This window comes from Dama dama, chromosome 14, assembly GCF_033118175.1.
Source record: "Dama dama isolate Ldn47 chromosome 14, ASM3311817v1, whole genome shotgun sequence".
Lineage (NCBI taxonomy): Eukaryota > Metazoa > Chordata > Mammalia > Artiodactyla > Cervidae > Dama > Dama dama.
Window position 1 is genome coordinate 53264246 of NC_083694.1, and position 22514 is coordinate 53286759.

A 22514-nucleotide genomic window follows, 5' to 3' on the forward strand; every position below is an offset into this window, starting at 1 on the left:
GGTAGCAAAGTTTGGGGAACCAGTCTGAGGCTGTGGACAGGGAAAAGTTATCTGTTTAGCCCACATGGGCTATCAAACCTACCACCTTGGCCTCCTTCACAGTATCTTCCAATTGATTTATGTGTTTCTTTGTTTGTGTATTCATTCAGCAAACATATAGGAAGTGTCTATTGGGTTCTAAATATTGGAATAAGAGATTAAAATATAGGGAAGAAAAAGACACAGTCTTATTTTTCAGGTTGTTCACATTCTGGTGGGAGAAAAAAACAAACATAACCCCAAGTTCTGAGTACTCTGGAGAAGAGATAAACAGGAGTATGTTAAGGCTGTACATTGTCACCTTGTTTATTTAACCTATATGCAGAGTATATCATGCAAAATGCCAGACTGGATGAAGCACAAGCTGGAATCAAGATTACCGGGAGAAAGAACAACCTCAGATATGCAGATGACACCACCCTTGTGGCAGAAAGCAAAGAGGAAAGTGATGAAAATGAAAGGAGAGTGAAAAAGCTGGCTTAAAAATCAACATCCAGAAAACTAAGATCATGGCATATGGTCCCATCACTTCATGGCAAATAGATGGGGAAACAATGGAAACAGCGACAGACTTTATTTTCTTGGGCTCCAAAATCACTGCAGATGATGACTGTAGCCATGAAATTAAAAGATGCTTGCTCCTTGGAAGAAAAGCTATGACCAACCTAGACAGTGTATTAAAAAGCAGAGACATTACTTTGCTGACAGAGGTCCATCTAGTCAAAGCTATGGTTTTTCCAGTGGTCATGTATGGATGTTACAGTTGGACCATAAAGAAATCTCGGCAATGAAGAATTGGTGCTTTTGGACTGTGGTGTTGGAGAAGACTCTTGAGAGTCCCTTGGACTGCAAGGAGATCAAACCAGTCCATTCTAAAGGATATCAGTCCTGAATATTCAGTGGAAGGACTGATGTTGAAGCTGAAGCTCCAGTACTTTGGCCACCTGACGTGAAGAACTGACTCACTGGAAAAGACTCTGATGCTGGGAAAGATTGAGGGCGGGAGGAGAAGGGGACAACAGAGGGTGAGATGGTTGGATGGCATCACTGACTCAATGGACATGAGTTTGAGTAGGCTCTGGGAGTTGGTGATGGACAAGGACGCCTGGCATTCTGCAGTCCATGGGGGTCACAAAGAGTTGAATATGACAGAATGACTGAACTGAACTGAACAAGGAGCTATCAAAACATGGAAGTGAATGCACATGTAGTGAATTCTGTGGCTGGTGAGGGTAGGGTGAGTGGTGGAGTATGGTGCAGGGGTTAGCAAGTGATAATCAGAAAGTGCTTCTTATTTTAGGAACCAAAGTAGAAATTAGTCACAAATTGATGGAAGAGAGATATTCTAGGTCTGTGCAAAACGTGGCCTATCTGGGGAACTGTAGGTTTCAGTCAGGAAACAAGAGAAAGAGCTGGATTGAGTGGGTGAAGGAAAGCCTTGGGGAAATAAGAGGGACTGGATCATGACACTGAAGGAGTTGGACCTTCTCTGGAAGGAAATAAGATGAAGAGCCCATTAATGGACTTTAAGCTCAAGTTTTTAAAATAGCATTTTCCCTGTAGTGTGGAGAATGAATTAGATGGGGTGAGAGTGGAGGTAAGACCTCATTCAGGAGGTGGCAGTAGGAACCAAGATAGAGAGGTAACAATAGCCTTCAAGGAGCCAATGGGAACATAGAATCAACTATGCAGTCAACAGCTTGGATGGTTTTATCTTAAGAAGAATTTCTGAGGAAGGTCTTTAAGCTCTGAAGACCACTTGCCTTCTACCTACCAAGGGCTAATACAACAGGCTTCTAAATCTTCCCTTTGAAGATCAGCTAAAGGCACCCTAACAGTAAAGAAATGTTCTGACATAATTTACTAGTCCTTAGATTTACTAATATGAGGAGATCCAATTCTATGGCAGATTAATTGATCATAGACTGGCAGCTTCCAGCCTGGCCTTTCTCTGTGGCTCTTGATTTAATATGGCAAGGAAAGGGTGGGGTCATTGTAATGCCTCCTACCTAGTCTCTTCCTACCATCCTGGCCCCACTTGCATCTATTCTCTATATTTTAACCACGGTAATATTTTTATAATGTAAAAGTGATATTATGTCATCCTTTCTCTCACTTGCTGAGGCCCTCCAATAGCTTCTCCAATCAGTGGCTCTGATTGTAATGGCTTCTTGCAATTAGAATAAAAGCTAAAATCTCTAACACATCCTATAAACTCCTGCATTCTCTGCCTCTGCCTTGTACTCCTCGCTCTTTCCACTGGCTTTCTTTTAATCTGTTGAATATGCCAAACTTATTCCTCCCTTGTGGTGTAGTGATTATTCTTCTCCAGGCTCGGAATGCTCTTCGATGTGATTCACTCTCATCATTCAAGTCCTGGCTCAAATGGCTCAGCTCAAAGAGAGGTCTTTCCTGACCACCCTTGTTGAGGCCAGAGTCTGGGATGTGGGAAATAGTGGCAAGTGAGTTCCAGTGCAGAGGAGATAATTTGAAAGAAGTCTGGGTCAGACCCACTTGCTTATCTTGGAGAGCCCCTCAAAGAGGCAGAAGGCAACTGGGATGACCCTGGGGACATAGATGCTGGTGACAGTGATTTTTGGGAGCCTGTCCTACCACAAGGACACTGGTGCTGGCAAGTGCTATTTTGAAATCCTTCTTCTATCCTATTAGCACAAAGGGTTTACCCACTCATCCAGCATCAGCCTTGGACCCCCTGGACCACACAGCTAGCCTTGCCAGAATCCGGCACTGCCCACCATGGGCCAGCAGCTGCCACTTGGCTCAGAGCCTGACAGCCAACCAGGCCAGAGGCCAGCGCCACCTGCCAGCATACCCACAAGAGTAAATGCCCCTACAATAGAAGGACCCACAGAGCCCACACAGGGAACGCTCCTAGAGTATATAACTCTGTGACCAGAGGCAAGTGTGCTGCTGGGCTCCACAGGATGTTCCTACATAAGGCTACTAATCTGAGATCAGGAAACATAACTGACCTACTTAATACACAGAAATAAAAACAGAGAATGAGACAGAATGAGAAGACATAGGAATATGTTCCAATGAAGGAATAAGACAAATCTTCAAAAGAACTAAACAAGTGGAGATAAGCAATCTATCCAATAGAGTTCAAGGTAACAGTCATAAGGATGCTTGATGAACTCAGGAGAAGAATGAATGAACACAGAGAGGAGTTTAACAAAGAGTTAGAAAATACAAAGAAGAACCAAAAAGAGCTAAAGAAAACAATAACTTAAGTTAAAAAAGAAAAAAACTACACTAAGAGAAGTCAACAGTGGATTAGATGATGCAGAGGAATAGATCAGGGAACTGGAAGACAGACTGGAAATCACCCAAACTGAACAGAAAAAAGGGAAAAAAAAGACTTATAACTTGAGGATAGTTTAAGAGACCTCTTGAACAACATCAAGTGTACTAGCATTCTCATTATTGGGGTCCCAGAAGGAGAAGAGAGAGAAAAGAGGGCAAAGAACTCGTTTGAAGAAATAATAGCTGAAAACTTCCGTAACCTGGGAAGGGAAACAGACGTTCAAGTCCAGGAAGCAGAGTCCCAAACAAGATGCATCCAGAGGTCTGTGTCAAGATGCTTTATGATTAAAATGGCAAAAATTAAAGGTAAAGAGTCTTAAAGGACTTCCCTGGTGGTCCAGTGGTTAAGAATCCACCTGCCATTGCAGAGGACATGGGTTCAATCCCTGGTCCAGGAAGACAAAGAAAGCTGAGTGCCAAAGAATGGATGCTTTTGAACCATGGTGCTGGAGAAGACTTTTTTTTTTTTCTTTTTTAAAATTTATTTTAATTGGAGGCTAATTGCTTTACCTATTGTGGTGGTTTTTGCCATACATTCACATGAATCAGCCATGGATGTACATTTGTTCCCCATCCTGACCCTCCCTTCCACCTCCCTCCCCATCCCATCCCTCAGGGTCATCCCAGTGCACCAGCCCTGAGCACCCTGTCTCATGCGATCTATTTCATATATGATAATATACATGTTTCAATGCTATTCTCTCAAATCATCCCACCCTTGCCTTCTCCCACAGAGTCCAAAAGTCTGTTCTTTACATCTGTGTCTCTTTTGCTGTCTCGCATATAGGGTCATCGTTACCATCTTTCTAAATTCTGTATATATGCGTTAATATACTGTATTGGTATTTTCCTTTCTGACTTGCTTCACTCTGTATAATAGGGGGAGAAGACTCTTGAGAGTCCCTTGGACAGCAGGGAGATCAAATCAGTTCATCCTAAAGGATATCAGTCCTGAATATTCATTGGAAGGACTGATGCTGAAGCTGAAGGTCCAGCACTTTGGCCACCTGATGCAAAGAACTGACTCATTTGAAAAGACCCTGATGCTGGGAAAGATTAAAGGCAGGAGGAGAAGGGGATGGCATCACTTACTTGATGGACCTGAGTTTGAGCAAGCTCCGGGAGTTGGTGATGGACAGGGAGGCCTGGCGTGCTGCAGTCCATAGGGTCACAAAGATTTGGACACGACTGAGTGACTGAACTGAACTGAGGGGCAACTAAGCCCATGCTGAAGTCTGAGTGCCTAGAACCCAAGCTCCATAACAAGAGAAGCCACTGCTTTGAGAAGCCCCTCATAGTGTAACATAAAGTAGCCCCTGCCTACTGCAACTAGAGAAAGGCTGCACACAGCAACAAAGACCCAGCACGGCCAAAATTAAATAAATTAATTAATTAAAAAAGAATCTTAAAAGCAGCAAGAAAAAAGCAACTAGCTTCATACAAGGGGACTCCCATAAGACTTTTCACTGACTTTTCAGCAGAAGCTTTGCAGGCCAGCGGGAATAGCATGATATATTCAAAGTGATAAAAGGAAAGAACCTACAACCATACTCTACCCAGCAAGGCTACCTTTCCAATTTGAAGGAGCGATAAAGAATTTTACAGACAAAAAAAAAAAAAAAAAAAAAACTAAAAGAGTTCAGCACCACTAAACTGGCATTACAGGAAATGTTAAAGAGACTTCTTCAGGCAGAAAAGAAAAGACTATTATTAGAAACATGAAAATTACAAAAGGAAAACTCTCATTGGTAAAGGCAAATGTGCAGTAAAGATCAACTGATTATAAAGCTAGTAGGGAGTTTAAAAGACAACAGCAGTAAAATCACCTATATGCACAATAAGTAGTTAAGGGACACACAAAGCAGAAAGATGTAAAATATGTCAAAAACATTAAATGTAGTGTTTGCAAAAGAACAGATCAATAGAGCATGGAATAGAATAGGGAGTTCAGAATTCAGAGACAAATCCATGTATATATGGGACTTAATATACAATATAGCACCACGAATCAATTGGTTATTCAGTAAAAGATGGATTATTCAGTAAAAGATGGATTATTCAGTAAAAGATGCTGGGGAAATTGGCTCACTGCGTCCCTACCTAATTTATGGTTATTGTTTAGTTGCTCAGTTGTGTCCGACTTTTTTGCAACCGCATGGACTGTAGCTCCCCAGGCTCCTCTGTCCATAGGATTTCCCAGGCTAGAATACTGGAGTGGGTTGCCATTTCCTTCTCCAGGAAATCTTCCCAACACAGGGATTGAACCTGAATCTTCTGTATTGGCAGGCAGATTCTTTACCACTGAGCCACCTGGGAAACCCATTTCTACCTTATACTGTAAACAAAATTAAGACTAGATATAACAATACATCCAGAAAGTTAATAGAAGAACATGTAGAAAAATATATTTGTGTCCTACAAGCAGGGTGAGATTTTTTAAAGAAAGACTTCCAAAGTTCAGATAATTATAGCTAATACTTAACTAGCACAGGAACCCTGATGGAAAGATGGACAAACTATATGAACAGGTAATTTACAGAACAAGGAAACTCAAAAGTCTAATAAGCATTTGAAGAGATGTTTAAAAAAACAAACATTATTTAATGAAATTCAACCAGAACAGTGAGATATCAATCACGCTCATTAGACTGTCAAGGATTACAAAGCTGGATCATGTCAAGTCATTAGGAATGATGTATATCATTAGGAAATAGGATCCTTTGTGCACTGTTGGAAGCAGTGTAGACCGGTACAACCATTCAGGAGAGCAGTACATAGTTAAACCATATAAACACATACCCTAAGACCCAACAGTTCTCTTCTGGATACATATATCCCAAAGGTATTGCCTCAGTGATTTATATGTGGACATGTAAAACATCTATTTCTGCTTTATTGACTATGCCAAAGCCTTTGACTGTGTGGATCACAATAAACTGTAGAAAATTATGAAAGAGATGGGAATCCCGGACCACTTGACCTGCCTCTTGAGAAACCTATATGCAGGTCAGGAAGCAACAGTTAGAACTGAACATGGAACAACGACTGGTTCCAAATAGGAAAAGGAGTATGTCAAGGCTGCATATTGTCACCCTGCTTATTTAACTTATATACTGAGTACATCATGAGAAACGCTGGGCTGGAAGAAGCACAAGCTGGAATCAAGATTGCTGGGAGAAATATCAATAACCTTATATATGCAGATGACACCATCCTTATGGCAGAAAGTGAACAAGAACTAAAGAGCCTCTTGATGAAAGTGAAAGAGGAGAGTGAAAAAGTTGGCTCAAAGCTCAGCATTCAGAAAACTAAGATCATGGCATCTGGTCCCATCACTTCATGGCAAATAGATGGGGAAACAGTGGAAACAGTGGCTGACTTTATGTTTTGGGCTCCAAAATCACTGCAGATGTTGATTGCAGCCATGAAACTAAAAGATGCTTACTCCTTGGAAGGAAAGTTATGACCAACCTAGACAGCATATTAAAAAGCAGAGACATTACTTTGTCTACAAAGGTCCATCTAGTCAAGGCTATGGTTTTTCCAGTGGTCATGTATGGATGTGAGAGTTGGACTATAAAGAAGCTGAGCGCCGAAAAATTGATGCTTTTGAACTGTGGTGTTGGAGAAGACTCTTGAGAATCCCTTGGACTGCAAGGAGAGCCAACCAGTCCATCCTAAAGGAGATCAGTCCTGGGTGTTCATTGGAAGGAATGATGTTGAAGCTGAAACTGTAATATTTTGGCCATCTGATGTGAAGAGCTGACTCATTTGAAAAGACCCTGATGCTGGGAAAGATGGAGGGCAGGAGGAGAAGGGGATGACAGAGGATGAGATGGTTGGATGGCATCACCGACTTAATGGACATTAGTTTGGGTAAACTCTGGGAGTTGGTGATGGACAAGGAGGCCTGGCGTTCTGTGGCTCATGGGGTCACAAAGAGTCGGACATGACTGAGCGACTGAACTGAACTGAACTGATGAGGTATTTACTATAGTACCATTTATGGTGGAGGGAGACTGGAGACAATGTGATGTTCATCTTCAGGAGAATGAAGAGATAAAACATGATGTGTGCACACCATGCAATATTTTGCAATGGTTGTGAGCAAAAGATTCTATACATCTATAACAGTGTGTGCAAGACCAGTGTTAGTCGTGTCCAACTCTCTGTGACCCCATGGACTGTAGCCCGGCAAGTTCCTCTGTTCATGGAATTCTCCAGGCAAGACTATTGGAGTGGGTTGCCATTTCCTTCTCCAGGGGATCTTCCTGACCCAGGGATTGAACCGGGGTCTCCTGTATTGCAGGCAGATTCTTTACCAGATGTCTGAGCCACCAGGGAAGCCATTATAACAACCTAGATGGGTCTTAAAATTGGTGCTGAGCAAAAAATAGAATAGGGAGCGAGTTATGCAATCTAATAACATTTACATACATTTAAAATATACTTAAGGCAGCTTTTCAAAAATACATTTAAAAAAACAACAAAAGTTTACAAATTTAGCACATCAAAATGGCTGCATTTGGAAGGTGGAAGAAAAGATGGGAGATAAACAGAAATAAATGAATAGAGAGGGACTTTGTTGGAGATTGACACTGGTCATATGTGATAAACTGAGTGGTATGATTAATTCAGACCTCTTGTCTGATACCCATCCGTCTACCCATGGTGGGCATGCATGGGAAAGGTTTCTTTAGATGGGATGTTTAGAGCCCTACCACCCTCGATAGGAATAGATTGCAATGAATAGTGGTCATCATGCTCTCCTTCCCCACTGATAACGACGTTCACTTGCATGACCCACCGTCTGTTGTCCCAGAACCCAGGGTTTGTCCACCGTCATTAATTTTCACAACCTCAGAAAATGAAGCTCATGTTAGATCACCCTCTAGGAGTTTTCTTGAAAAGCCCCAGAGAGCAGCTCAGTCTGGCTGCTGGGAGAGCAGGGACAGAGCGAAGGCAATAAAGAAAACTTCTCATTACCCATCTCTGGGTGCCTCCGAAAATGATTGTCTTCGCTTAACCTCAAGGTCAAGACAACCTATTTTATAGTGTTCACTGTCTCCGAGGACAAGCTTTAGTGAGTGCCTTGTTTGCCTCTTATAGTATTAAAATAGACAATGAAATCTGCTTCTCGGAAGATCATTTCACCAAGTTCCTGTTGCTCTGTGGGGAATATTTGTTTCCTCATTTATATTCATGTCTCTAAAAGACAAGTAGACCTTGGATGAAATTTCAGGCGACAGTAAATTATAAATAATGTATCCATATTTTTTTTCTCTTCCATACTACTTGTATTTAATTCCCCCCAGAGTCTTGTGCAAACACCAGAGACAAGAGGACAGGAAGCTATTAACATGATGGAAACAATGAAATGGGCTTATATTATATGGCAGGAACACAATGAGAAGAGACATCTTGATCAAAGAAATTTTTTGAAGTTTTTTGGGAGCCAGTTCTTTTCTTTTTTCCTCTCTTATATTATTTTTTTAACATCTCAACTTTTTCCTAAACTGTTAAATTGGCATCTGCGTGTAATGAGTTCTCTTTGCCTGGCCCACCCAGGATAAGATAAGGGTTTGTCAGTGGATGGAGGCCACTTTGGGGTCCAGCCTTAGACTCTTTTGTTCCCTAAGATACGACATAAAAAACACTTAGAACAATCAGCTGAGATCAGTCTAAGAATAGGATACTGCTAAGTGGAAGCTCAGGTACTGTTAGTGAAGTCAGAAAGGGTGTCAGTTACTAGAATGAAATTAGCCTCTAAATCCATCATCCCTGGTGTTCCTCAGATCTCTTGCTCAGCAGGAGTGATTCATGGGGTTCAGGAGGGCAGCCCTTCAATCTTTCGAGTAAATGATGATAACTCTGCTCTTTGTTTTTGTTTCTTTCTCTCCTCTCTCTCTCTTTCTTTTTAAAGGATGCTGCAGATGGAGCTTGCAGGGTGCTGTATGTGGCTTCAAGGGTGTGAGGGGAGTTTGCTCTGGTCCTGATGGAGGGGCAGGGGAAGGATGGGTTAGAATGTGCTGAGTGTCGGCAGAGGGTAGGGAACTCAGAGAACTGCAGAATCAGGCCCGAGGCACTGCTGCTCCAACCACTTTTCCCAGAGGAAGCCCACTCTCAGGGGATGTCAGGAGATATCCAGGGCAGACAGGGGACTTTAGGGATGAGAAACACCTGGATGCCCAGGTGCCCGGTGAAAGTGAAAGTCTCTCTGCCATGTCTGACTCTTTGTGACCCCATGGACTATACAGTCTATGGAATTCTTCAGGCCAGAATACTGGAGTGGTTAGCTGTTCCCTTCTGCAGGGATTCCCTTCTGTTCCCATGCTGTTCCCTTCTGTTCCCATGCTGCAGGGGATCTTTGGAGGCCTCTTATTCCCCCCAGACTCTTCCTCAAGGAGTCTAGCTCATGTCACCTGTCAAGTAAACCCCAGTCCTTCTTTTCTTGATAACATCTCCACCTGTACACTCTAGAAGGTGGTACACTTGTATTCTGTTCTTCTCTAAGAAAATTTGTTTTTTTGGTGAGGGATTTAGGAGAGGGGGGAGGGCATGGCACAGGCAATGAGGACTCATTAATACTGACATGCATATTTTCAAATTATAGTTTTCTCCAGGAGGGAAGTTTTCATTTCCCCCACACCCTCTTCAGCATTTATTGTTTGTACTTTTGATGATTGCCATTCTGACCATGTGAAGTGGTACCTCATTGTAGTTTTTATTTGATTTGCATTTCTCTGATAAGTAGTGATGTTGAGCATCTTTTTATGTACCTTTTGGCCATCTGTATGTCTTCTTTGGAGAAACGTCTATTTAGATCTTCTGTCCATTTCTTGATTGGAATTTTTTAAAATATAATAAGCTGCATGAGCTGTTTGTATATTTTGGAGATTAATCCCTGTTGGTCGCTTCATTTGAAAATATTTTCTCCCATTCTGTGGGTTGTCTTTTCATTTTATTTATGGTTTCTTTTTCTGTGCAAAAGCCTTTAAGTTTAATTAGGTCCCATTTCATGTACCCCAATGTCCATTGCAGCACTATTTACAATAGCCAGCCATGGAAGCAACCTAAATGTCCATCAATGGAGGAATGGAGAAAGAAGGTGTGGGAGACATATATCTACCTCTAATGGAATATTATTAAGCCATAAAAAAGAACAAATAATGCCATTTGCAGTGACACGAATGGGCTAGAGATTGTCATGTTGAGTGAAGTAAGTCAGACAAAGACAAATATCATATGATATCGCTTATATGTATAATCCAAAAAAATGGTAGCAATGAACATATTTACAAAACAGAAATAGAGTCACAGATATAGAAAACAAACTTATGGTTAACAAGGGGGTGAGAAGGGGAGGGATGAATTTGGAGATTGGGATTGACATATACATACTATGTGTGTTAGTCAATCAGATGTGTCTGACTCTTTGCAATCCTATGGACTGTAGCCCACCAGGCTCCTCTGTCCATGGGATTTCCCAGGCAAGAATACTGGAGTGGGTTGCCATTTGATAACTAATAAGAACCTACTGTATAGCACAGGGAACTCTACTCAATATTCTGTAATGACCTCTATGGGAAAAGAATCTAAGAGTGGATATATGTATAGGTATAACTGATTTGCTTTGCTGTACCGTGGAAACTAACACAACATCATAAATCAATTGCACTCCAATAAAAATTGATTAAAAATATTATCAAAACTTTATGATTACTGTATCCATCGTGTCTTCATTTTGTCCAGAGCCTGTCATTATGTAAACAGTGAAATTTACTGTCAGTTGCTTTGAATCTTAAAAAAAAAAAAAAGTATTGACATGCAAATAACTCTGTAAGCTCTGTGTAATTCACTCGAGGAAATCTGCATGTGAGGTGGCAGAAAGAGCCTGCAATCAGAGAGACAGGTGCATCATACTCTGTATGCAGGCTCTCTTTGCACGGGCTGTCCCTGTAAGGGATACTGAAAATCTTCTTCTCCTACAGCTTTTTCACCAGAAACCCCTCTTCCCGGGCTCTGAACTGAGGATTTAACTGTTCCTCTTAACCGCCATTTATTATGTCTGCTATGTACCCAGCTTTGTGCGAGGTGATGTCTTGTGCATTGCCTCTGTCCCTGGATTGTCACTATGCCACTGGTCATTTCAGTGGGTTTGGGATGCATCAGTGATTGAGATTTAAATTTGAGCTTTCCAGGGAAACTGTGAAAACTTCTTAGACATAGACCCCTCTTTGCCATGTACCACTGTAGTTGTAGTGCTAAGTCCTTCTCTGGTTCCCCAAACTGCATAGAACAACTTGGGTAGTAATTACACTGATGTTACAGGCAAGTGGGCTCTTCAGCGCTCTCCTTTTCAGGGGAGTTATTGGTCACGCTGCAGGACTCAGTGTCAACTGAAGTCTCATAAAAAGAACAAATACCTAAATACATCTTGATGGTCCCCCTGTGCTGTCCATGGAACAAAGCCACTACCCTGGGCTCCGTCCCAGATTTCCACAAATTGTCAACCGTCTGTTTACTGGATCTTACTGGGCCCCCAGCTGGATTTGGGATTCACCCCTTTGGGGGTGACTTCATCTAACAGAGGCCAGCGGATGGCACAGAATCTGGCATGCTATTACAGTCCAGGCGGATATGGAGCAAGGCACAGCTGCAAGATACTGCAGAAACCCCAGGCATATTGTCATCCTGCTCACAACCACGAGCTGTGGTGTTACCAGGATGGGAATTGAAAGCTCATACTACACTGAGCAAGCAGTGAAACCCATGCATTTTGGGAATGAAATGAGTAGTTTAGACCTAATAAATATGCAGATCAGGGGTTTTGTTTATGTTTCTGTCATCTGTGTCCTTTTTAGGGGAAGGAAAATTTTAATTCAGTGAAAAGCTCCAATCCCTCGGTCTTGGGGTGGTGGCTTGAGAAGGGAAACCCTGGAGGACCCTTTAATTAACCTGTGAATGTGCAGGGAAGGGCTTGAGCAAGATGGTGACACCTTGGTTCTGAGGTAAGACACCCCTAGAAAGTAATGCAACTTGAGCTTACTTGACTTCAGCCCCATAAAGAGATCAAGTGTCCTCCAAATTCTGCTTGTCAAAGACCTTGGGTTCAAGGCCAAGGTTAATTTTTATGTTTTAATTAAAAATTGTTTTTCAGATTATTGTGCTCATTGTCACCACTTTGCAAGATACTGAAAAGTGTAAAAAGGAAGGAAAAGGGGGCCACATTCATAATTTCACCACCCTACGGAATCACTAGTGACATTTGGGTATATTTGAGCCAGTGTCCTGTTTTGTCTTTTAGAACAAGTCTAGTGGGGGAGGCACCTGGGTAGATGGGTGACTTTCTGTTACCTCTCTCTAGTGATGGGAGGATGGGCTCTGGGGGTGGACAGGAATCCAGTCACCCTGGTACTCTGAGATGACAACAGAAGTGTGTCTACAGATAATGAACATGCCTTCACTTGCCCCTGCTGGCTCAGAAGGTAAAGAATCAGCCTGCCAATGCAGAAGCTGCAAGAGTTGTGGTTTTGATCCCTGGGTTGGCAAGATACCCTGGCGAAGGAAACGGCAACCCACTCTGATATTCTTGCCTGGAGAATCCCATGGGCAGAGGAGCCTGGTGGGCTACAGTCCATGGGGTCGCAGAGTTGGACATGACTGAGTGACCAACAGTACACTTGTCCCACATGGTGCACAGCCACCCTCCTCTAAATATGGGGTGGGGAGAGAATCCAGTCTGACCGGGCAGCCCCACGTTACAGACTGCAGAGAGGCACCACGGAAGTGGCAGGAAGGGTTGTTAACAACACAGACCGCAGAGCTAGCGCACCTGGGGTCAATCCCAGCTGTCCTACCTGAGAGCTATGGGATCTTGGGTGAGTTACCTCATCTCTCTTCGGCCCAGTTTCCATATCTGTAAATAAGGATACTAGAACATACCTCAAAGGCTGTCATGAGGATTAAGTTAGAATACACAATACTGTTATAACAGTGTCTGTCAAACAGCCCTCAAACACCAGGTGTTAGTTTATTTCCTGTTGTTCACATTAGACCAACCTTACCCCTTAAGGTGGGCTTCCCTGGTGACTCAGATAATGATTCTGCCTATGATGCAGGAGACTCAGGTTCGATCCCTGGATCAGGAAGACCCCCTGGAGAAGGGAATGGCAACCCACTCCCGTATTCCTGCCTGGAGAATCCCATGGACAGAGGAGTGTGTAGGCTGCAGTCCATGGGGTCACAAAGAGTCAGACATGATTGAGTGACTAACAATTTCATTTTACTTTTCACCCTGTAGGGGTATTTCCAATATCTTCTGCTGATATTGGGTTAGCCAAAAAGTTCATTTGGGGTTTTTCTGTACAATGAGATAGACAAACCTGAAGAAACTTTATGGCCAACCCAATACTTAGATGAAGGAAGGCAGAAGGAAGGCTGGATTTAGAAGTGGAAGACCTTGGTTCAAGTTGTGACCCAGCACTTACTACCATGTAAGTCAATTGATTTCCATGCACCTAAGTTTCATCATCTGAGGTGAACGGGGATAATAAGACCCTTCTCACCAGTTGTTGTAAAAGGATGGGTTGAGACCACAGAAATGCAGAAATGCTTTGTGGATGGAGAACTGTAGACTTCATACTGGGGCTTTATTTGTGCAACTTTTACCGGGTGAATCTGAGGACAGGCAGCAGAGGCAGGAAGGAGGGAAGGACAAACTGTGCTGGGAAAACCCTTGCAGAAAATCTGCAGAGGAGCCTGCTGTCTTACTTGGTACACTTAGTTGGTGCAGGAGGACCAGGAATTTGTGCGGCTGGTTCCTATGGTTGCCTTGGTAGTGAGAGGTTCCTGGCAGGGCCGTGGAAGTGGGGGAAGGCAGGAGTAGGGGAAAAGAATTATTTTCCTTTGCAGGAAGAGGCAATTGAGTTTCTCTGATGGGCTCTTCCCTGGCCAAGTCTCAGCCGAGGCTGCTGAGGAGCCAAATGCCATGCAGGGGAGGAGGCGACGTCAGGGTGGAGGTCCCTCTCTCACCTGTGGTGAAGGTGGTGGAGGTGATGCTGCTCCGCGCAGTGTCCTGGGCCGCCTGCAGGAGCACCGTGTAGTCTGTGCTCTCGGACAGGCCCTCCAGTCGGATCCACGTGTCCTCCGCGTCCACAATCAGCTCCTGAAAGATGAACCGGGGGAGGGAGGTGGACGGTGGTGAGCAGAGGGGTCACCATGGAGGGGAGTGGGGAAGGGAAGTTCAGACCCCACGGTCAGTACTACAGTGACTATTTTTATTCTCTCGTCCCATATCATGTCAGGAGAAGACGTTCCAATAAGCATAAAGAACACCTCCTATGTGGGACTGAGGCCAGCTCCCCTCCCATGGATACACATTGGACAAGCTTAGCCCTGGGTTATTGAGCGCCATGGTTTTCAGATCACACAGGGTCTCCTGGAGGCCTGAGGAAGGAGGAACATAGGCCTCCCTCTTTCACACCCGCAGACTAGCTCTACTGAAATCTATTCTGTATATTTGGTTTCTGAATATGATTTCACTTAAAAAAAAAAAGGATTTCACTGTTAACAAACGTTTGACAACCAGTACTATAGGTGGCCTGTTTCAACTGGCCATCTAAAACAGAAATTTGTGATCTCTTTACTGTGGGCTGTATAGATGGAGCCTTTATCATGTTTATCAAGAGGCACATGAGACTGTCGAATTTGGTATCCAGCTCATGTGTGCATGGCCCTGTTAGTGAAAATTCATTCCAATACCATGTACTTATTAATTGGCTTGGAGGCTGGTATCGGCAGCATCAGCCACAACTGAGTGAAGTTGCAGGGTAGATGCCCCTATTACCTAGAGCAGAAACTGAGGCTCAGAGAGGTTGAATGTTTTGCCTCAACTTGCACAGAGACTAAGAGTGGAGGCAAGGCTAACACCCAAATGTCTGGCTTGCAGATGAGTGCTCTTTCCTCAACAGCCTGCTATGTAGCCATAATGGCAAACTTAGCTTACTCCCTGTGGGTTGCTTCCAGAAAAATCTCACCTTGCGGCTTCCATCAGTGGATTTGTAGGTCAAGACGTAGTTCTCAATCTCTGCTCTGGGAGGCTGCCAGGAGATCAGGGCGCTTTGTCTGGTGACTTCACTGGCTGTCAGATTTTCAGGAGCATCCAAGACTACAAAGAAGAGAAAATGCCAGGAGTGGGCGCCCCTCCAGCTCCTCCCTCGTTAATGCCAGGCATGTGGACCAATTTGCCCACCTATGTGATCTCTGGGCTGCTCACATGGTGACCCCAGTTCTAGCTTGGGCAGGAGCATAAAGGACACTCCTGGGCAGAAGGTAATCAGTCAGTGTCATGATCATTCCTGAAGCTATTCCCCCTTCCCTCACCTGGTCCTCTGGGCCTGGATGTGACATCTTCCAGTCTGAAATCATGACCTTGTTAAACCTGCATGTCTGTGAGTTCACTCTTGAATTTACATCATTCCCACATGTATACTTTTGTCTACTGTTCTCCTGGTCATGACTGCACCTGGCAATTCTCTCCCAGTATTAAGCCCTTTAGTTCCATCAGACTTTTATGGGCCAGATGCATTCCCAATACTGGCCTCTCTTGACCTGGCTGTATTGCTCTCAGCCAGACTCAGGAAAAGAGTTGCAGCCCACTTTCACTGGCGTTTGGGCTGCATTTAACCAAAATAAGAATGCCTCATAACTGCATTGTCCAAAACCTATAGACTCTAGTCTAGTCCAGCCCTTGGAAACTGATCATTTTCAGGATCCATAAAGGCCTCGCGGGATATTGACATGGAGCTGACCGTTCGAGTACTCACGGGTAGAGAAGTTGGTACTGACGGTACCACTGGTGAGAGGCCCACTGGTGGCATACATGGTGACAGTGTAGTGGGTCCTAGGAAGCAGGTCAACAAGCTGGAATTCCTCACTGTCTCCATCAACCAGGATGGTCTCTCCAGCAACTAAAATCAGATGGATATGGATAAGGATTGAATAAGACTATTCAACTTAGGAAAGACTTATCCAATCCAAAGATATTCCTTAAAAAAAGGCACTATTAGAGTATTTTGGAAAAAATCCTTTAGAGGTTATTTAACTTGGCATTATATTCCATACAAAGCTACCCTCTCATCTTGTTTTGCATCATAATTGAGAAATTATTTGGAGGCCGATTAGTCTTTCGTATAACATCTACTTGGGTCTCTGGAGTTAGAATAAACCAAATCTTTTGTTTCATGACCTCTTCCTGCCCTTCACTCTTCCTAATCAGGTTTTCTCGCCTCTAGACTAACAGCGTTCAGCCCAACCCCCATTACATGTATGAAAGTGAAAGAAAGTGAAGTCTCTTAGTCATGTCCGACTCTTTGTGACCCCATGGACTGTAGCCCACCAGGCTCCTCCGTCCATGGGATTTTCCAGGCAAGAATATTGGAGTGGGGTGCCATTTCCTTCTCCAGGGGATCTTATGAGATGATTCTAAAACTGTCACATTCCTGGCCACCTTTCTCTAAACAAGGAACAGTTTATCAGTGTCCCTGCTGAAATGCAAAACTCAGAAGAGAATCACGAACAATAATTGAGATGAGCTGACAACGAAAGAAACAGGTTAAGACTCTGCTTTTATTTGTGCCAAATATGTATATTAATCCTGGTCCTAGGATTTTGTTATCATAGGCTGAGATTAAAAATCATCAAAGATCATGTTTATAACCCGCTCCCAACCTTACCTTGTATAGTTGATTTTTTGCACCCATGGGAAGGGATTTGCATTCATTTTGACTTCATTTTTCCTTGTTGACTGAGTGTGGGGCTACCATTTCAGTTTACTAAAATATATCTGAATTTGGATTCTAATGATCACAGTGTTGTTTGAAACATAAATTTGGTATTCATATCTTTTCTATATTCATTCAAGCTGTTGATAAAACTGTTCATTAGATCAAGGCCAAGCCTCTTATTGTGTCTTGAGAATACTTCTGAGTCATTCAGCATTTAATAGAGTTTACTGGGCACTTCTCCAAATAATGGCAGGGCTGAAGTTTCAATTTTTTGTGGTCTAATGACATAGAAAAGTATGCAAACAAGTTAAAATCTAAACTAGCCCTTTGAAAGAGCTCATATAATGGCTCTATCTTTTTAATATCCTCCTTTGCAACATGATGCCAACAGTCAATGCTTCAGCCACATCAACTATGGCAGTTCCTGTGACTCTCCAAGCTTTCTCTCTAAATGCACCACAGGCTGCTCTTTTTCTTGGAATTCATGTCTTTCTCCTAATCTCTTTTTCTTTTCCTCTTTTTCTCAGATCTAAGATCTGCCTTCTTTCTTCCCCTCCACACCCTCACTCCAAATCATAGCGGCCCATCAGGTGTGGCAGACTGGTGTGTTTTGTACTTGCCCATATCATGACACTGCTCACACTGGGTTGTAACTCTTTACTTGTCTGCACCCTCACTAGAAGTGAATTCTTCGAAGATAAGAAATCATGTTTTGCTTTGAATCATTGTAGTCTCAGAGAGTGTGTGGCACTTTGGAGGAAAGCAAAAGTAGTTGTTGAATGGATGGAAATTGCTATGATGGAACTCTGTGCTTCATATCTGTGAGCAGGTGCATCTGACTGCCCTAAGGGAATAATGAGAGCTTTGATCTAGCAGATCGTGTTGGAACTGAGACTTGAAGGATGACTTTAGTAGGTAGGTAAGTGGGGAAAGAGTTTCCTGGTAGAGGAAAGAACATGTGCAAATGTACGCTGGCTTGAGAAGAAAGGTGAGAATTTAGAAATGCAGGGTCATAATGTGTAGGGAGGGGTGGTAGGGTTGACGTGGCTTGTGCATGCACACAGCAGGGTTAGGATGTATCCATAGTAATGATGTTCATTCTCTGGGGAGAGTCATTCAATCAGCTATGGAACTCCAAATATGACCTACCATGTAGTTTTCCATCTCAATGGGAGGTGGGCCTTTCTAATGCCTTGCTGAGATACTGATGTGCTAGCAGATTTGCCAGTGAAAAAAAGGGGGGCTCAAAGGGGTTTGGGCAAAACTCATATTTTGTGACCCTGTGCTGGTATGTAGTAATCATTAATTCCTTTCCAACTTATTTAATAGTCTGTTTTGGTTTCTACTTTCCCAAGCTTTGACAATCAGTTTACTTTGCAGCTTACAGAATTGACTTAATCTGTCATTTTTGAAAATCAAGACATCTGCCTGCCTTCTGTCTTCTGGTATCTTTGTTCTCTGGATTCCTGCCTATAACCCACAATATTCTGTGAGCACATGTATAATTTAGGCAGAGAAATAACTTCCTAGGCCTGGACACTTGAACTACTCATTAGTATTCTGCTTTGGGCTTCTCTAATCAACTTCAAATAGTGTTAAGGTGAGTAAGTATGGCAAAGTAAAAGTGAAAGTGAAGTCACTCAGTCCTGTCTGACTCTTTGCGACCCCATGGACTGTAGCCTACCAGGCTCCTCCATCCATGGGATTCTCTAGGCAAGAGTACTGGAGTGGGTTGCCATTTCCTTCTCCAAGTATGGCAAAGAAGACATTAAAACTCAAGATCTCATGTTGGCTCAACCTTTAGGGTTGGATATGGGTAGAGAAGATCAAAGCAACAGAAAAATTTAGTAGTTTTGAATCCTTTGTCACCCGTTATCATGGATGGTCCTTTAGTGTTTTCCTCACTCTGTAAAATATCTAGAAAAGTCAACTTTCTTGCCCATAGCATTCTGGGGCAAGTTCTGAGTTTTGTCTTTCAAGTGCTACTTCTGTTTCCATATTGGTTACATGCCCTTTTTGTACTTTTTAGATTTAACTTTCTCAATTCCCATAGTTGATACAGTTCACAGAGTTTGGGGGCTATCTTGAGGGCTTTATGATGAAATTAAAGCAGGGATATTTCTAATTTTCTTTCAGATTAAAAAGATTTTTAAAAAATTTTCATATGGTCTTCAGCCCCAATCCCCACCATTCTCACCTGCCTAATGCATTGACCCGCAGACACCCACCTGCAAAGTGTGTGAGAACAATGACATAGTTCTCTACTTCACTCATGGGCGCCTTCCACTGCAGCAGGGCTTCGGTTGGGGTGATGTTGGTAGCAGTCAGATCCGCAGGATTGTCCATGGCTGAAACAACATAGGAAAATATCAGGTAGAGGTAAGAGGAACTGCAGGATGGAAGAGGAGATAACTGTCTCCTGTAGTTTCACCTAGAATGCATGTCTGCTGCTGTGTGACACAAAATAATGAAGTGAGTGAAGACCTCTTTTCTTTCTCCCCTTCTGATTCCATCAGCCCCTTCCCCTTTCTCATTTCTCCTTCCTCTCAAGCACCCAGCACTCCCTTAATTACTCTCAGATCTTTTTTTAAATTGATTCATTAACTTCTTATGTGCAGAGCAGTCAAGTGTTATGGGGGAGTCCCAGGTATGACTCTTGTGCTTTAGACATTTAAACCTAGGTAGAGAAACTAAGAACATATCAAAACTGTTATATTTTTGTAGCTGATGAGCTAATATGATTCCCAGGCTCTTTTTACTTGAATAAATGTTGATAGAAGGGGCATGCCGTGTGAAATAGTCTCTGCTGATGAACTGCAGGAAGTGTGGTGGGAGTTCCATGAAGTCAGGGAGTAACCCCAGCACCTAGAACTTAGACATTGCTCAGTAAATACTTGTGGAATGAAGAATGGGACTCAGGTTGCCTTTACAGTCAGATCTGCTCATTGAATTCTTGCTTTGCTGCTCACAAGGCTGACTCTGTACTGAGTCCTGGGCTCTTTTTGTGGCATAGAGAGTCAAGGGATTTGGTCCAGGTTTAAAGCCAGGAGTGCCTGCTGAGGAGCAGTTTGTTCATCATGGCACCATATTCTCATTCTCACTTGCACATGTGGTTTACTTGCTTCAATTGTGTCTGACTCTTTGCGACCCTATACACTGCAGCCCACCAGACTCCTCTGTCCATGGGATTATCCAGGCAAGAATACTGGAGTGGGTGGCCATTGCCTTCTCCAAGGGATCTTTCTGACCCAGGGGCTGAACCTCATCTCCTACATTGCAGGCGGATTCTTTACTGCTCCTGTTCCCTGCCTCATTTCCTTACTGCACCTCTCTTCCATAAAGTTGGAATTTATCTTAGAAATGCAGGTTATTACAATAGTTTAGGTATCAGGTCAACCTATGTGTCATGTAATTTAATTTTCGAGACCCAGCTATACTATTGATCTCTCCCTCTCCTGTAACTGAAGGTTAGATTGCTTGTCTATGTCCTTTATTTCAAAGAAAGAACCATTTACAATTTTAACATCTGAATGGTGTCCATAATCTATGCCTTGAACAAGGTCTTCAAATGCAAGCTTCCAAAAAGAAACAAAGAAGAAAAATCTTAAGAGACTACATTTAGCTTGACCTCTCTGAGACGTACCATGAGATCTTGAGGAGTAATCATTGCCAAAAGTTATAAAATCATAGATCTCACACTAAAGCAACAGCAATAGCAAAAGAACAAAATAAAACATTTCTGTGAGTAATCTGGTTGTTGGGAGTTGCCAAAATAGCTCTGCCTGAACTTTAAGGATGGAAACTGTGTCGGTGCATTATTGAATATATGCTTTAGAGAAACTTGCTTATAGCCAAGAACCCAAGGAGTGAGTTTTTGACCTAAGTTGTTCTCTTATACTTTTGGGTTTGGAGGCTCGTGAAGTCCATTTTATTATCCTCCCTGAGAAAAACCCCAACTTCTTTAAAGTGAATTTCTAAGACTTAGAGGAATGGATGAGGAGGGCTTCTTTATACTCACTGGGCATCCCTTCAGGTCAACATGTGCTGATACTTTAATGGTCATAGATATCTTGACAGGAAGGGTAAGATTGAACCAAAAACACGGCTGCGCTATATGTAGTCACAGGCATGGCAGGACAGTAGGGAAGATGAGAACATCCTGTGATGTCTTCAGGTGAATAACGTTTTGAGTTTCTGAAGGAATGTTTCTTTGGCCATGGCCTTAGAGATGCTCCTTCTGGGCTAGTGAGCGTATCTACAAGAGCAGTGAGGAATTCCAGGTTGCTCTCATTCATGAAGTACCGTTCATTCCCTGAGGGAAGTAAGCAGCCTCAGGAAATCCAGGTGTTCTCTTAATGAGGCAAGCTGGATGTCTTCCTGTGTGCTGGGTCAGCGAACTACCGAATATATGCTTCAATATACAGGAACCATATCGTCACTAAGAGTTGCGTCTGGGGTTGGAACCGAAAACTTTCACTGTTCCCTCTCACGTTTTCTGTGGAAAACCTGTCCTAGTTCTGCATGATGAGCTGGCTGAGGAGTCAGAAAAGAAGGGCAGGGTAGGGGCCGTCGGAGCCCTGCTCTCAAGCCCATCATTTTTTTTCCAGAGAAAAGCACCTCCTTCCTCCTCCCTGGATGATAAAGCAAAAGGAAATGCAGTCACTTGGTGGTTCTGGTCATGTAGAATGAGGGGTTTCATGATTCCAAGGGTCGTTACTGGAATAACAGCCCCCCCTTTTTTTTTTCTCTAAGGTAAAGTTTCCCTGTCAGTCTTTTAAAAAATTAGATGGGATGAATCACACATCTGTTCTGGAATTCACTTCTGTCATGAGTCTTTGGAGGGTTAGTTTTCATGTTGGAAATGCCATGAAAATGTCTGACCTAAACCAGTAAGAGTCTTAGAGGGTGACTTTAAACTCCTAGTGTTACAGAGAAGCTCCAAGGGAGGAACTTTGCAAATTGCTTCACATAACAATGTGAATCCAAGGAACACCCTGGAGGGCAACCTCCTATCCCCAACCCAGAACCAGTGTCCTCTGGGTTAGCCAGGATGACTGCTGTTGGTCCCAGGTCCTCAGCTGGGGTCCCACCTTGGCCCGTGATGGGGAGACGTGCCCACCTGTGTGCACAAGTGTGCAGATCCGCTCACTCTCCTCCCTGCCCCGCACGCTGTTGAGGCTGATTTCATATTCCGTAGCTGGGTACAGTTTGGTGATGGTGAATTCTGTCACCGTGTTGGGCACCACTGAGCTGTCCAGTCGTCCCACTAAGGAAGAGCAGAAGTCACAGGTCAAGTTCCATGGATCTCACATCAATGCAGCTCATGATACAGGATCTTCCAGGGGCACTTTGTCATGCAGC

The 22514-nt window shown here is 43.2% G+C and overlaps 1 protein-coding gene across 1 annotated transcript in view; it reads right to left on the reverse strand.

Moving 5' to 3' along the window:
* Positions 1–22514, reverse strand: part of TNR (tenascin R) — a 91090-nt gene that overhangs the window by 17347 nt on the left and 51229 nt on the right. Inside the window, exons 12-16 of the mRNA XM_061160769.1 lie at positions 22273–22419; positions 19382–19501; positions 16194–16337; positions 15405–15535; positions 14401–14533 (exon numbers count right to left, since the gene is read on the reverse strand). Of these exons, the coding sequence (XP_061016752.1) occupies positions 14401–14533; positions 15405–15535; positions 16194–16337; positions 19382–19501; positions 22273–22419 (675 nt within the window). The remainder of the gene's footprint in view (positions 1–14400; positions 14534–15404; positions 15536–16193; positions 16338–19381; positions 19502–22272; positions 22420–22514) is intronic.